This window comes from Amphibalanus amphitrite, unplaced genomic scaffold (assembly GCF_019059575.1).
Source record: "Amphibalanus amphitrite isolate SeventyFive unplaced genomic scaffold, NRLGWU_Aamphi_draft 000065F_arrow, whole genome shotgun sequence".
Classification (NCBI taxonomy): Eukaryota; Metazoa; Arthropoda; class Thecostraca; order Balanomorpha; family Balanidae; genus Amphibalanus; species Amphibalanus amphitrite.
This window is the reverse complement of record NW_024881561.1, coordinates 1107490-1124038: the sequence shown is the minus strand read 5'-3', so window position 1 is coordinate 1124038 and position 16549 is coordinate 1107490. Positions and strand designations below refer to the sequence as shown.

At 49.9% G+C, this 16549-nt stretch overlaps 1 protein-coding gene across 2 annotated transcripts in view; it reads left to right on the top strand.

Moving 5' to 3' along the window:
- The window catches only part of LOC122378787 (sodium-dependent proline transporter-like), a 43489-nt gene extending 26968 nt beyond the window's left edge, over positions 1 to 16521 (top strand). Inside the window, exons 3-13 of one of the 2 annotated variants that reach the window (XM_043360278.1) lie at positions 547 to 709; positions 5503 to 5634; positions 7958 to 8086; positions 8759 to 8900; positions 9166 to 9310; positions 12900 to 13034; positions 13372 to 13713; positions 13968 to 14096; positions 14345 to 14542; positions 15003 to 15164; positions 15469 to 16521. In XM_043360278.1, the coding sequence (XP_043216213.1) occupies positions 547 to 709; positions 5503 to 5634; positions 7958 to 8086; positions 8759 to 8900; positions 9166 to 9310; positions 12900 to 13034; positions 13372 to 13713; positions 13968 to 14096; positions 14345 to 14542; positions 15003 to 15164; positions 15469 to 15618 (1827 nt within the window). In that variant the 3' untranslated portion in view covers positions 15619 to 16521. The remainder of the gene's footprint in view (positions 1 to 546; positions 710 to 5502; positions 5635 to 7957; positions 8087 to 8758; positions 8901 to 9165; positions 9311 to 12899; positions 13035 to 13371; positions 13714 to 13967; positions 14097 to 14344; positions 14543 to 15002; positions 15165 to 15468) is intronic. The other variant, XM_043360279.1, reaches the window with a different exon arrangement.
- The last annotated feature ends 28 nt before the right edge of the window (positions 16522 to 16549 follow it).

Sequence of the window (16549 nt, the reverse complement as noted above, 5' to 3'; positions counted from 1 at the left end):
GTTAAACTGGTGTGATACACCTGTGATATGAATCGTCTCCAGATTGATATCAGTCAGCATCTTTACAAAGAGGTAGGGGTAACTGCTATCTCTCTTGCCATTCATACACGCCGAACCTTTTCAATGCGAAGTCTTGTGGTGATTGGCTGCAACCATAAGGTCAGCGTGTTATTTCAGTGTTCCCGCAGTGGTCGGTCACGAGTCACGACGACTAATAAGGCACACGGTGCAGTCCGGTAAAAATGCTCGTTTCCACGTACTGTTTGTATGAACTCATCGGACGTGGTCATCATGCAGCTGCGCAGGGTCCAAAGCCACCGCATTTTTACAAGCTTGGGCGATTCGTTGCACACGCGTCAGTTGCAGCTAGTTAGGACTACTAACAGTCCCCGTCCACTCACCGGATGTTCGTAGATGTTCCCAAAAATAACCTATTGCTTAGTCATGTTTTATAAAGTTAGCTATATTTTGTGCGACATATTTCGTGAACCAGATCTGTTAATGAAATGATTGACCTTTGACAAATTTGTCTTTGTCTTTGTCCAGCCCCCGGAGCCGCTGGCCGTCGAGCCGAAGGCGGACGTCACTCAGACCCATGACCGTGGCCAGTGGGGCTCCAAGTGGGAGTTCATATTCTCCTGCATCGGCCTGTCGGTGGGCATCGGCAACGTCTGGCGGTTCCCCTACCTGGCCTACGAGAACGGCGGCGGTGAGTAAAGGCGGCTCCCCTTGTACCTGGCGTACGATAGTGGCGGTTCCCCCTTTACCTGGCATACCAGAACGGTGGCGGTTCCCCTATCTGACGTTCGAGAACGGCGGCGGTGAGTGCGCCGGGACGGACTGAAGGAATGGAAAGGAGATGAGACGAGAGAGGGAGTGGAGATAAAAAAGATGGGCAGTAAGACGGAGACATAAATGGAGAAGAGAGTAAGTAGGAGAAATAGTGAGAAATGAGAGAGAGAGAGAGAGAGAGAGAGAGAGAGAGAGAGAGAGAGAGAGAGAGAGAGAGAGAGAGAGAGAGAGAGAGAGAGAGAGAGAGAGAGAGAGAGAGAGAGAGAGAGAGAGAGAGAGAGAGAGAGAGAGAGAGAGAGAGAGAGAGAGAGAGAGAGAGAGAGAGAGAGAGAGAGAGAGAGAGAGAGAGAGAGAGAGAGAGAGAGAGAGAGAGAGAGAGAGAGAGAGAGAGAGAGAGAGAGAGAGAGAGAGAGAGAGAGAGAGAGAGAGAGAGAGAGAGAGAGAGAGAGAGAGAGAGAGAGAGAGAGAGAGAGAGAGAGAGAGAGAGAGAGAGAGAGAGAGAGAGAGAGAGAGAGAGGAATGTGAGGAAAGGAGGTCAGGGGAAGCAGAAGAAAAGAAAACATTGCCGCTAAGTCGTGGGTGCGTGATTAATGTTCTCCAAGCCGTTATTGGTGCGCGTGTAGATATAAATAAAGTGGGTTAATGGGATTAAATCTTATCAAGCAAGGCGTAACCAAAAATATAGGTAGATATTTGATAGCAAAAAAAAAAAAAACACTATCTTTAATACGGGCTCGGGTATACAGGGTACATATACGAGATGTGATGATCAGAACTTTTCGATACCCCCTCGTATGTACACTATACAGACCCACCAGATCACCACACTTCTGTTATATTGCCGACGTCCTGGAGCAGTCCCGTCCTCTGTTCCCCTCGGCCGTCCCCGGCACCCAGCCGGTGTCCGCCGGCATCGCCGTAGCGTTTCCAGAGCCGTGGGAACGGGCGCCGGTAAAAAGGAGAAATCTCGTTACACCTTGGTGAACATCGGCGGCCGGCGGACAGCACCAAACGGCCGCGGTTCGGCTACCCTGGACCGTGCCGCGGCCGGTGGTTAGTTCCGGTACACGCTAAACAGACGTCATGGTTACCAAACTAGCCGCCTTGTTATTCACTCACGACGGCAGGTATACGCATTTTTATTGAAGCAGTATATCCGGTATGCCGTTATCAAGCAAATGTCATCGGCATTGGCTGTTTCTGTTGCAGTACCTATAAGGGCAAAAACTGAGCAGTACGAGACTTGAGGGTAACATGGATTTTTATGGATGAGGCTTTTCATACCATCAGAAAATTTCTGGGGAATCCTTTTCATTGGCATGTCTTGTGGTTCTTACCGATTTGTTAGTCATATTTTAGAACAGACACTTCTCCTGTGAACTTTGCGACGCAAAAGATCAACACACAAACAGCTGCCGCCGGTGCGGTAACCCCCCGATACTGGGCTCGCTATCCGTCAGTACCGGTGTGTGGGTGGGCCGGGCCCAGGGTCGGCCGGTGCACAGTGGGCCGATATGCCATTCTACCGGGTGTTCATTAATGAATGGAATAAAGTAGGTAGGCACCAGAAAGATATATATTCATCTCACGTTATCAAATCACACAATGCATTTTCAAGAGGGTTTATCATTTATGATGACATCATCGCGATCACCGCTTGCCACTTGTGTCTCCTACAGGAAGTGCTCAAAGTAACACCTTCACTCCGCCACGCACGGCTCTGCCCGGCGCTGTGTGTGCCGGACCATCTTCCTCATCTGCTCCTCGCTTATGTTCGGGCGAAGTCCTCCACGACCTTTTTCAGTTCTTTGATTGTTTCCGGCTCCGATTCTACCACGCGATTCAAAGCTTGGGTCCAGAACGAGAAATCCAGGCAGGACAGGTAGGGACTGTATGCGGGCCAGTGCAGATGGGTACCTCCGCGCGAGATGATCCGATCGTTGAACTTCGATCGAGGGAGGCCAATCATGACAGAATCAGGATCTTCCATACCTTTCCAATGGACATTTTAAGCTCTTCGCACGCCTGCCGAGCATGAGCTGTGGCATTTTTCCGGAAGAAATCCTTGACCTTTTCCATTTCACCAGGGGTCATCGGCTGGCGCCCGGAGCGCACACATGGCCGTGTCGCTGCAAGTTGCAACCATCCTAAATCTCTCCACTGAACGCTGAAAAGCATTCAGATGTGGTATGTGGTATTGCTGCTGGTTTTCTAGGAGAAAGCTTAAGGCGGAAAGCCCGTCTAACCACGGTAAGACTTTCCAACCCGGCACAGTTCTCCACAACCCAACCCGCTAGTTCATAATTGAACGGCGAGTTTGTCTTGAAGTGCCGATTTGGGCTCTTCGAAACCAGAGCCATTCATAAGCGTTTGGATAATGCTGTGATTAAAGTTATCATGTATTAAAAAATGATAAAGCCTATGTTTCATATTTACAAGGGAAAAAATGCGCTCACGTGATTTATTGTTATCACGTGACGTAGCTACTTTATTCCATTCATTAATGAACACCCGGTAGCGCGACAGGACCTGAATCTTCGAACGGAACCCTTGGTTTTTCGCGAGTAATTCGCGTAAAAAGCGGCCGATCGCAACGAAACTTTTAGTACCCTCGCGATAACTACTTTTACGGCTAACCTGAAAATTTCATGACCCTGACCTTAATGATCTTTGACCTGTGACCTTCTTTTGAGACCATGTTTGGTCGGAATCGCGATTCAGCGTATGTCGGCTCGCATTAGCCGCGTGTTTGCAGTCTTTTCTTGGCTTAAAGCGTTCAAACATGGGTTATTATGCTGCTCCCATGCATTAGGGTGGGTGTCAAGGTCACCAGAAGGTCAGGTAAGGTCATTGACCTTTGATGACCTTGGTTCACTTTTTCGAGTTTTACATGTTTCTAGGCTAGTTTTTGGAGCTGAATTCGAATCTAGCAACCATTTGAACATTTACTATGTAGCTTTGGTGCTTTCGTAACATGTTACAAAGCTGTCAGAGGCGGTTGCCACCTACTGCAAATACCCGGCAAAACCCTTACTGGTTGACCTGACCAGACCTGACCCGACCTGACCTAAATGTATGAAGACATCATCTATGATCGTAAATAACATTATATTCGTGATCAGCACCTCCCCCCCCCCCCCCCCCCAAAAAAAAAAACATAGCAGCCACCCTTTACGACGTTCTAACAGGTCCCGATTTTCCCGACTTTTGGGTCATTGACCTGACCTGGAAGGTCAATCGATGACCTAGGACCTTACAATTGGGTATCATCAGCTTCCTCTTGTCACGGGCAACACGCTCGTCTTTTCCGATAAGCTCTAGCTCGATCAGGGGCGAAGCGGCGGGGGGGGTCCAACGGACCCCTTCTATACGTTCGCGGCTGGAAAAACACCACTAGCGGCGAGGGTTAAGCCAAATCTGAGGGCTTATTTCAGAAAGACCGCTAAAAGAGCAATTGAATGCACTTTTCCGCGACGATGTAGCTCTATTGGTCCCCGAGGTAAGGGTCGGTTTTCGAGAAATGTTGATATATGCAACATTCTACCTTTGATGACCTCTGGTGACGTGACCTTTGACCTGACCTAGAAATGACTAATTACTCCATCTGGAATTTCGGGCGCTCTTTCGAATGTCACTTACTACGTGTCGCTATGTGGCCCAAGAGCCGAGTTAGAAGGGGAGTGTTCAATCAACACCTCCCGGCCCGGCGCGTTTGACGCCGAGCACCGGTCCGGCGCGGGTTGATGTTTGGCTGCTACATCCAAAGTCGCAAAAAGTCGCAAAAAATGACTGTTGGATCTTGTAGCGCAATAAATCATTGACATGCAGCGAGATTTTCGAAGCGGTACTCTGCGGTACTTTTTTTAAAAGTCTATTTGTGTGTGACATCAATTATGTGAAATTATATTTTCGTCTTTAAATCTTTGCGGTGCCAATACATCATAACCAAGTAAGAGCTCGCCATTTTCATGTGGTTATGTGTGTTCTGCAGACCCGGAGCTATCGTTTGATGTATTTAAATGTGGAATTCATCCTCAAATTGTGATTGTTTTCGTGGATCAAAGATACGTTGTCGAAGAGTGCGGGGGACGAGTTCGGTCCAAACGATTCCGAAGTTCGTGTTTAAGCTGAGTTTTCGCCATGAAATAGCAATTGTGTTGGAAAACAAAGACCACAGCAATGTAGTATGATCATTTTTGAACAAATTGGTATAGGTTTCATTGCACATCCACAAAGTTCGATTTTTTTACCCATGTCGTGCTAGACCTGGCGATCGGCCCAGTGTGCGGTGGGCCATAAACATCCCCTGTATACCCACCCGCCGCTGCCGCCTCCAAACTCGGCGGCCTTGTCAAACGCCGGCTCACGAGAACCGCAGCCGTTTATGACATTTCCAGCGGACGGCCAGTCACGCCACAATGTGCAGAACCTTCACTGTCGCTATATCTATTGCCCTTTAAGTCACAAAGTGATAATTCAAGGAGAAAGAACATTTCGAAAGCAATTTAAGGACCCGGATGATATTCACCAAAGGGGACTTGAATTCTGAGAGGGGACGTTCCTGATATCGCACTTACTGATACCGATAGGCGCGTCCCTGATACCGTACGTAATCATTCTGTTTCTGGTGGGTAGACCACCCGTAGTGTGTGATTGGTCTAAGTGTCTGACCCCACCCCTCATCCCATCCCCGCTTCTCTCCGTCAACAGGCGCGTTCCTGATACCGTACATCATCATTCTGTTTCTGGTGGGGAAGCCGATGTACCTGATGGAGACGGCCATCGGCCAGTACAGCCAGCTCGGACCCGTCTCCATGTGGAGGATGGCGCCCGTCATGAAAGGTGAGTCGCCCAGTCACGCCGAGTCACGCTGAGTCATTGAGGCAGAGTGAGGCGACGGGTCAGTGAGGCCACGTTACGGGTCAGAGTAAGGCGCTGGACCGAGAATTGTGTGCTGCTGGGGTATATTATTGACTATTGGGTCCTCGTATCCTTATTCCCAGAGCAGCACGCTACCTGCATGTTCATATACTACAGAGTATTGTCACGGATGTAATCGGACATCTGTGGCAATATGTAGCAATTAGACAATCGTCTGTACCTATAACCATGGTCGTCTGAAGCTGTGAGACAACGGATGCTGCTCGGCTCAATTCGAGTTCTCGTTACGTCCATGTACGGATTTGATTGTTTGGTCCAAACCAGCGATCATTAACACAAAATGGTCTATTCCGTTGTCACGTCTTGCAACTCCAGGAAATTTGGCAGGCAAGCGTGCAAGCGTGAACCTGATTGACATTTAACTTGAGCTAGTTTCGCCGCGGAGGGATGGCCAACCATACCACACCAGTCCAGAGCAGAGGGGCGGCCTCTCGGGCAGACCCTGTGATGGGTAGATCAAGATGGCTGGCTCTGGAGCGCCGCTGCCCTGCGCCGGGTTCCTCCCCACCCTCCCACTCTGCCGGACGGCGGCCGCCGGGGTTTCACTGTCGCGTGGGAGCGCGGTGCGGCCGCTCACGGGGCGTTACGGTCGTCACGAACCGTGACGGTGGCCGCCGCCACCCGGCAGGACCGTCCGTCACTGCCCGGCGGTGACCGGGCGGTGATCGGCCCGGTGAACCGCGACCACTCGCTGTGAGCGAGCCAATCTGAGTGACGTTATAACGAATAATCAGCGGCCAGAAGAGTTAGCGTAAACTGACCTTTACCGGGTCGTGAGTACCAAGAGCTGACGGGTCCCAATACATGACATTCACGGTTGAATTTCATGGCAGCAGCTTCAGGCAGAGAGTTGAAAACGCAATGGGCAGCAGCTTCACCTCAGGAAGTTTTTTGATTGTCATCTTGTGGTGGCTTTGGCAAGCGTATGTCAGTCATGATAAGATAAAATTAATCAGCGTAATAGTTAGCTGACCACACACCTAACCGAACATTTGCAAAATATTATATTTTTTTCTTAGAATGCAGTTGAAGAAAGTTAGAACCGTGTTAGTGTGGTGGTTTGTGCTTTCAATACATTTATGTCTATTTGGAGTAAACATCTGGTAAAAACCGCGCTCCTATTATAGCTCGTTTCATTTATCTTTTACCGCATTAAGAACGTATCAACGTCGTCTTTGAGAAGCGTTATAAGATATATTGCAGATAAATTGCGCCTAAATGATCGGCTTTATCACCCCTATCCACACTATCTCGGTTAAAAACAATCACGGCCTGCCTTTCTCGGCCATTTGCTGCACACAGCAGCAATCTCCTCATCATCGCTACAAAAACGCGAGCTGTGGAGCGCCGCAGCACGCTTTCCGTTTCTAGCGCAGCGTACTCGGCGTCACGACGCGCCACTCTCGTCACGCCAGGGCGCGTCACGCGCCGCCCGCAGAGCGCCGTAAGCGTATTTGTCGCGCCGTGATCTTGTTTGTCGCACGCCAGTATCGGTCCGGGCCATGTCTGCCCCCAAGGTTCTGTCTGCTCCGGCGCGGCCGAGGCGGGGCCTTGTGGGTGGCCGTCACCGCGTAAAGTGTGATTATGTACAAATTGTACCTACATACAACCGTGCTGTGGGATGGAAAAATCGACCTCGTTTGCGGCGGTAAATACCAACTTATACAAAGCAAAGACCATATCACAACACCTCATTATCACGGTGTGGGTATCCATATGTTTTGTTCTCTCAATGTTGAACACAGTGGAGACGGAGACTGCAATATCACATACGACAGTATCCCAGCCATTGCGGAGACTGCATTACCGGATAAGGCAGGATCCTGGCCACTACGGAGACTGCAATAGTACACAAGACAACATCGCAGTCACTATGGAGACTGCAATATCACATAAGACGGGATCCTAAAGTCACATCGGAGACTGCAACATCACATGAAACAGCATCCCAGCCGTTTGGAGACTGCAATTATGCACAGAAAGATAGCATCTCGACCTGGGATACGGGCCGCATGGACGAGATTATGGACGAGAAGTATGGAGTTGGCAAATGCAAGGATATCATAATATCACGCTATATTAACTAGTTAATACCTTTACCACATGCTGATGGTTCCTCTGATCACTGGTGTGACTGTCTCCTATTTTACGCCATTGAGACGTGTTTTGGCCACTTCCCAGCCCCTTCCGCCTGACCGCAGCGCACTTTGGTCCCCTGTTCCAGGCGTGGGAGCGGCCATGGTGGTGATGTCAGTCATCGTGGCCATCTACTACAACGTCATCATGGCCTACACGCTCTTCTTCACGTTCGCCTCCTTCCAGGGAGGAGCGGCGCCCTGGACCGAGTGCCATGGTACGAGACTCCTCTCTATCTCTCTATCCTCTCTCTCTCTCTCTCTCTCTCTCTCTCTCTCTCTCTCTCTCTCTCTCTCTCTCTCTCTCTTCTTTTTTGACTCGCTCTATCAACTTTTTAGTTATGTATTTCTCTCTCTCACGCTTTTTCTTCCCGCCTTTGTTTTTCACAGCATCCCTGCCGCCCCGGCCGTATCCATCTCGCGTTCACATGCTCACGTCGTGGTCTTCCTTCACTCGCACTCTCGGATGATCCATTTCGTGTCCCCGGTGTGCCTCCTCCTTTCCGCTACATCCCCGCCGTCTGTCGGCTGCGCTGTGTCGCTCCGACAACTCTGTCTGTAGCGCGTCACCACCGGATTACCTTGGTGATTCTCTCCCCCCCCCCCCCCCGAGTAACGGCCTTCCCCTCCCGCCAGCCGTCCGAGCCGGTCTCTACCGCTCGCTAATCACCGGGCACCGTCTCCTCACAGCGCACGTGTGCACGTGACTGTGCACGTGACTGTTGGGATTCAGTGGCTGAAACAATTCACTATGTCAACATCCATATTCCATACACATTACGCAGCGATATGCAATAGCAAAACCGATCGGCGATCCTAAATGATCACTGTTGGCTGAACTTTGTCCGAAACTTCCATCGACTGACTGATCTCGCGACGTCTGCCCGCAGAGTGGTTCGCCGACGACAAGTGTTTTGTGCGGAACGCCTCGTACCCGGCCTGCCAGTATCTGCTCTCCAAGAACATCACCGACTTCGTCCCCGAGGTGGACTGCCACACCAAGACGGAGCTGGCCTCCGAGCAGTACTTCAAGTGGGTGCCCTCCGCCGGCCGGGAGGGACGCTGATACGGCTCACATCAGCCGGCTAGGGGTTTTGTGAGAACGATGTCATCAGACAATTTATGACACATGCACAAAATTAAACAAGCGTTTTGCCTTTTGTATCTTTGCGGCGCTTGGTCTACTGATAAGTGCTACTGCTGACGGCAAATTGTACCGAAATAGAATAATACTCGAGTCTTCCGCTGCAACACCTACTAGCTCTATCACATGACACCTGCCCTCTGTCCGCTGCAGGAACTATGTGCTGCGTCTGAAGCCGGACGGTCTGGCCACGCCGGGTGACATTGGCGACATCAACTGGCAGCTGGCGCTCTGTCTGCTACTCTCCTGGATCATCGTCTTCCTCTGCCTCATGAAAGGCGTCAAGAGCTCCGGCAAGGTAGGCAACAGGAGTGGGTACTGAAGTCAGGGTGGTCTCTCAGCAGACGAACGTGCGCAGGTGTCTCCTACGACGCTTGTTGACATGTCTCTTGAATGTAATGTTCGGGGGGTTTTAGGAATGAACGTGTACCATTGATCCGACAAACAAAAACGATGATATGGCGAGACAGCTACGTTGACTTGTTTGTGAAGTTTGTGTATGTTTGATATCGGCAGTACCATTGCAATGGCAATTGCAGCAGTACCTAAGTGCTACTGCAATGCAGTCGGTAAGTTACCCGGTCCCATGGCTTTGAAATCGTGGGAACCCCCAGTGTTAGACGTGCCGGACAGTGCACTAGAACACGTGATTCGCACGTGCTACTTGAGGTGCCATTTCACACGGGCACCCGGCCAAGTCTGAACCAGGAGCGACTGTTCAGCTGGACACCAATCTGTCAACTAACGTTGTGGCTTGCGGCTGCCGGTAGCGATGCAAACTAAATCGGGTATTGCAATCAAATGACGAAGCACTCTGGTGAACAGCATTATATGTAATATATTTAATGGAATAACCTTCTGTTCAAAATTCTAAAAATTGTCAAAAGTTACCAAAAACACTTGAATATATTTCGGAGGCGTTCCTTCATCGGTTCAAGTGATGAACCAGGTTCCTTCACTTGAACCGATGAAGGAACGCCTCCGAAATATATTCAAGTGTTTTTGGTAACTTTTGACAATTTTTAGAATTTTGAACAGAAGGTTATTCCATTAAATATAAATCGGGTATGTCAAAGATTAACCCGGCCGGGCCCGGGGGTAATCCCAACCACCGCAGCCCGGGGGGCTTTTTTCGCCCCCCTGTCTAACTCCGTAAATAAGGGAGCTACGGAAACAAAAGCGATACCAAACGAAAGGTCCTTACGAGACGATTCTAAAGCACCTACAATTTTTGACCTCAGGTCAATTTTCAAGGTCAGAGGTCAAGGTTAAAGGCAAAAACCGACACATGTGTAGTGATCTCAAAGTAAGCGTTCTAGACGACGGCAGGATGCATAAAACCGGCAAAATTGGGTGTCAAACGAAAGAAGAGAATCTGAGGATTCCGAAAATGTGCTCAAAATCAAAGGTCAAGGTCAAGGTCATGCTTAAAATTGATCTCAAACTTTGCACTTTTTCGTACATCTTGCCTGCTAACTTCCAAGATGTTTTGAAATGTTTTGAGGCTTATCAGGTCCCTATTTGTGGTTCATCTTACGATACAAGGCTGCTCAAAGGTCAAGGTCACTGAAGAGTATCCTTGCTAGAGGCTATTTCACTGATTCAAGTTGGTAATAATAAATAAGACAATTTTGCCATCCAGAGGCTCTAAATGAAGGCTTAGAGGAAAATAGATGCCAGATTCGTGATCAGCGGGTACGAATCCATCATAAATGACCTTTCATGTGTCAAGGTCAACCAGAGGTCATTCGAGGTCACATGAGGTCAACATAAAACTTGACCTTTTCCAAATACAATATATATCATTCGACGCGGCTTGACAAGGCGAATGCGATGGTACCAATGCCGTAGCTCTAGGACCATTTTTGTCGAAGTAATTTGCGAAAAACTAAAACCACAGCTCGGCGTCGTTGACCTGACCTGTGACCTCAGGTCACCGAAACTATTTTTCTATTTTTCTCTAGGTCAAACGCTACACAACCGTGCTCGTAATTTGTCTTTATCTCTAAAACTCTATTTTGGCAGCTATTTGAAGTTCGCGTCTGTGATGCCGTAGTTTGCCATGCAGGCGTCTAGAAAAATCGACCCTGTGACGTCATCAATGGGACTAGCTCGAAATTTTTTACTTCAGAAGATGTCAAATTGATGAGAGAAAAGGTACCGAAAGTTTAGCTTTCCTATCCCTAAGCGTTCGGGAGCTATCGCAAATATTCGCCAGGGGGGCGAAAAACGCCCCCCCCCGGGCCCGCGAGGGTTAAAACCCGCGCCCCGCTGGGGGGGCAGAATCTGCCCCCTCCCGTTTTTCGCCAATAACTTCTAAACGCGTTACGCCAGCGACGTTAAACTTTCAGTACCTTATCATACATCAATTTGACACGTTCCCTGAAAATTTGAGCGAAATCCGTCGGAAATTTTTTGAGAAATTGACGTTTTAGTGACGTCATGTTCGCCATTTTCGCCTCAAAAACGGCAAAATTTCAAACGCCGCTAACATCTTCATTTTTAAAGGAATAAACACGTAACAAAAAATGTTATACGTGATTCTACTTTGTCTATCAAATGGCTATCTCCGTATCTCGATTTTTTGAAAATTTTGGATTTTGGCCCAAATGGCTTTAAAAAACTGACTTTTTTGGAAAAATAATTATAATATCCAAAATTTTTGCATCGAAAAAACCGGAATATATGTCAGAGAAGTCTATGTGCACATACATACCAATTTTTAGAAGAATCGGTTCAAAAATGTGGGAGTTATTCAAAATTTTATGACGTCATGACACACAATTTTTTTTTGAAAAATGATTTTTTTGGATGTTTCAGACCTCGCACGGAAACAAAAATAGCACCATTCGATTCGCCGTGAAAAACTGCATCAGATAGCCACCTTTTTAGGCCTTAACAACCAACTTCAAAATTTGACCTCACTTGACCTGACCTTGACCTGACCTCGACCTGAAAGTCATCCAGAGGTGGTCCATATCACTTATTGAGTGTGCCTATTGAATTCTATGCGTAAAATGACCCATAAAACATGTGTCGCACATGCCCTTTTCTATATTTTGTTTTTGGTGACCTGACCTGACCTGACCTGACCTTGACCTTGACCTTTGAATGACATTGTATGCAACGAATATTGTCTTGGTAGTCTAAGAACACGTTTTGGGCAATCAGTCTCAGTCCATTCTTCGACAACTACGGTGCAAGGCCGATACTGTGGAAACTTGCATTTTGTACCCTTGACCTGACCTTGACCTGACCTCTGACCTACTTAAGCAAAAAAAAGGGCTCTTAAGATCCGCCTTGTTGAGAGCTTTCGATTGCCGTTTTTCCCGTCTTTCTACGACCATCGGTTCGGAAGTTAGACAGGGGGGGGAAGAATCTGCCCCCCCCCCCCCCCCAGCAGGGCGCCTATGGCTGAATAGCCCAGCGGGGCGCGGGTTAACAAACATGTTTCGGTTGTCTCTTCACTGCGAATGATCTATTGATGAGTGAAAATGTAGGCCCATTTATTCAGTAGGCAGTGCACCTTGTCATTAAACACTGACATTTATCTATCATTACAAAGTAATGCTTTTTATTATAAGGTTCGTTGCTTAGGCTGCACTTAAAACGGATGCCAGGGACACACGCACGACAACGGGCACGAGTCTTTAGACCCATAACACACCCGGTAATCTCCCTCGGATATCAAAGATGGCACACGGCTCAACATCATCCAGCGGCTACAGGCTAACGTACTAATGTGACGCGTCACGGATCAGTGCGTGACGATGTGACGTTAGACACTGGAGTGGCACTATGACGTTCCAGGTGGTGTACGTGACGGCCACGGTGCCGTACATCACAGTGTGTCGCTGGCACAATGTGACACCGATATGATGTTTCAGGTGGTGTACGTGACGGCCACGGTGCCGTACGCCTTCCTGATCGCCATCCTGGCCTACGGCTGTACCCTGCCCGGCGCCATTGACGGCGTCAAGTTCTTCTTCATCCCCGACTGGGAGAAACTCAAGGACATCAACGTGAGTGCCGAGTGCCCAGGCCGCCCGGCGTATTCATCATTGGGTTGGTGATAGTCTTCGATAGTCTTGATGTGTGCCCGGCGTCTTGTTTACGCACTGAATTCCCGTGAGCTGGGTGCTCGAGGTTTTTACGGAATAGCGCCCGTCGCTGGTGTCCACAGTGTCCTCAGCCCCGTTTTAAGATATTGTTTTGATAAGTTCGTCTGTCAGGAGGGTGTCGTGTTTACTTCACTGCCACGATACTGATCATGATTAACTGACTAGACTGCCCGCATTCTCGAATTCTCGCCTCCTCACCCCCGCTCTGACCCTCTCTCTCCCCCTCTCCCGTCGGCAGGTGTGGCAGAAGGCGGCCGAGCAGATGTTCTTCTCTCTCAGCGTCTCCTGGGGCGGCATCATCATGTTCGGCTCGTACAACAAGTTCAACAACAAGGTGCACATCGACGCCATGCTCATCTCCTCGCTGGACTTTATCACGTCCATCATCGCCTCTGTGGCCGTGTTCAGCATCATGGGCTCGATGGCGCAGTCGGCCGGCGTCCGGGTGGACGAGGTGGTCAAGTCCGGCCAGGGCCTGGCCTTCATCGCCTTCCCGGAGGCCATCGGCGCCGTGCCCGGCTGGCAGCTCTGGTCCGTCCTCTTCTTCCTCATGCTCTACACACTCGGACTGGACTCGGAGGTCAGTCGGGGTCGGCCGTGTGAGATATAGAGAGGAGCGATGGCGCCGAGATAAAGATATTCGCCCTTCTTACATTATATAGGCCGGAAAAAAACGTAATAAAACGCATAAATTCAGACGCCACGCTATTGCATGCCACTCCATGGCTTTTGACGATGTCTACAGCCCACTAACCGATAATGATTATACATATAATATGTCATCCGAGGACTGTCACATGATCTGACCTGACTTGACCTGATCTGTGCTGACAGTTTGCTCTGCTGGAGACGGTCACCACGGCCATCTACGACGCGTTCCCGTCCACGCGGAAGAGCAAGGCGCTGATTACGCTGATCGCTTCCAGCAGCTGCTTCCTGATGGGCCTGCCGTGCGTCTCACAGGTGAGATCTAATTAGATGATTCTTCACGGCCCCGAGTGGAAGATGAGGATATTTTTACCGAGCGAGTTACTAAAATACCGAGCAGCGACGAAGAAGCGAGTTTTTCGGTAACCCGTAGGGGCGGTTAGAGATATCAGTTGTGGGCGAGTATATAGTCTGATATCTCCACCCACCCGAATGGAAGAAACTTCACCTTCAGCTCATCTAGGCTGACTCCAGACGGCTGACCCCCGTTCCGCGCCCCGCAGGCGGGTCCGTACGTGCTGCACCTGATGGATACGTTCGGCGGCCTGGGCGTCATGGTCATCGCCGTGTTCGAGCTGGTCGGCATCATGTGGGTGTATGGCGTGCGCCGGTTCGCCGACAATGTGCACTTCATGGTCGGCTTCCGGCCCAGCCTCTTCTGGAAGGTCTGCTGGGCCTTCGTGGCGCCCGTCATGCTGGCGGTGAGTGCTCAGGGGATAGGGATTATACAGGCTGATTGAGGGATTGAGGGTGAGAACCCAAGCGGTTTGGGTGGTGACTAGTGAGTGCTTCGGTGATACTGAGAGAGCCAGTGGTCAGCATCTGCTGTCAAATTATACCAGGTTGTCATTACCATTCTGGAAAATGTTGGTGATTGTGAAGCTGATATTTCGTGTGCGTGACATTCCACTAAGTATTGAGCACTGAAAGAAAAAAATTGAAGCACACAAGCTGACGTCATTACCTGCCCTTGTTTATGTTTTCTTTACTATAGGAGAGTTATGAGAAGCCATTCACACTTTTTTCTGACATGTAACTAGTATCTGGTTCGATCAAAGTTCCCAATCAACAACATACGACCTGATACCGACTGAGGCAGACACTGCCTACGCTTCTGCACAGGCGTCCGTTACCTAACGTGTGTCTGTGTGTGCTCGGCAGGCAATCTTTGCGTACTCGATGTACGAGTACGAGCCACCCAAGTACGGCGACTACGAGTACCCCGCGTGGGCTGTGTACGTGGGATGGGGCCTGGCCGGCATCTCGCTGGTGCAGATCCCCCTCTGGGCGCTGCTCACGGTGCTCTACTACCTCTGCAAATGGGTGAGTGGCGGAGCTGGGAGAGAACAGGGAATGGTGGAGCTAATACGGTATAGAATGGTTGGAAGTCGGCTGGCCGGCAGTTTATTGTTAAATGTGTGTACGAGTGGCAATAATGGCACGCTGGAGTATTGCTTAAGCATTCAGTTTCACCTTCAAATTCAAATTCAGATGGTACAAGTTTTCAAGCAATAAGAACGTCAGGCGCAAGAAGCCAGAAGCTCGAGGTATCCCGCCTGTAGTACTTCCCCGGCAGTGGTCCTCCCCAGTGTCTCGGCTGACGCACTCCCCTTCCTCCGGTCCACAGAAGCCGGGCCAGGCGTTCCGTCCGCTGCCCAGCTGGGGCCCCGGCGACCGGGACGCCCGCCGCCGGCTGCTGGCCCTCCAGCACCAGGTACATGGCCGGCCGCACCTGCATGGTCACGATAACCCGGGCCTGGAGACGGAGCGGGTATAGTGCCAGCCGCCACCCGTACTAGGGGACACCAACAGCAGCAGAGATATAGGGTCGCTAGGCGCGACAGAGTACCGTCGTGGCTGTGTGAATTGTTTTTGCGACGGGAATATGTGGGACAAGTGATGGTGCAGCGATGGTCTGCATAGTAAGACGGCCGCGGGACGGACGGAACCAGGTAGCACTGCTGAAGACAGTGGCTCCGGGCCCTCTCAGAAGCCGCCGGGACCCGCGACTCAACGGCTGGCACGGTAGTGAGGCAAGAGCGTGAGGTCCCCCACGCTGGACCACACCGTAACCCGTCCCCAATACCAGCGACTGGTGAGGTGACACTTTGAGCGGCCTTCCCGAGTCACGACGTGAGTCAGTGAGAACATGGGACGTGACTGAAAGAGACCGGGGCACGTCCCCTGAGTGACGTGCAAATGTGGGCAAAAAAAGTACAGGACCAGCGTGAGGAAGTGCAACTTTTGAAACTTTTTGATGACTTTGAACCCTTGTGAATGATAACATAAAGTAGTTCACGTATGTTTCCAACGCGTCTACTCCTGGCTTGATCATAAGCATTTGTACCCTCTAAATAGGAAAGAAGTCAGCTGTAGTCATCGAGAACGCCAAGCATCTCTTTGAACATGACATTGAACCACCGGCAGATATTTTAGCGTACTGACCACTGTGTACGAAGAGCACGCTAGCTCTTTTTACGACGAATGCTCAACCCATGCTGAGACCAACATAGTTCTTTAGCAATGAACGCGAGCAAAGACCACGAACCCGTCCAATCAGTACGTGAATGTACGATGTTCTGTGAAACTCCGTCCGTTCGTTTTACACCAGATGTATGTATGTATACCTGCATGTGAATAATTGGTAAAGCATGACGAATAAATGCACATATTTTGTCAATGTCATTTAGCTACATGTACTTATGTAG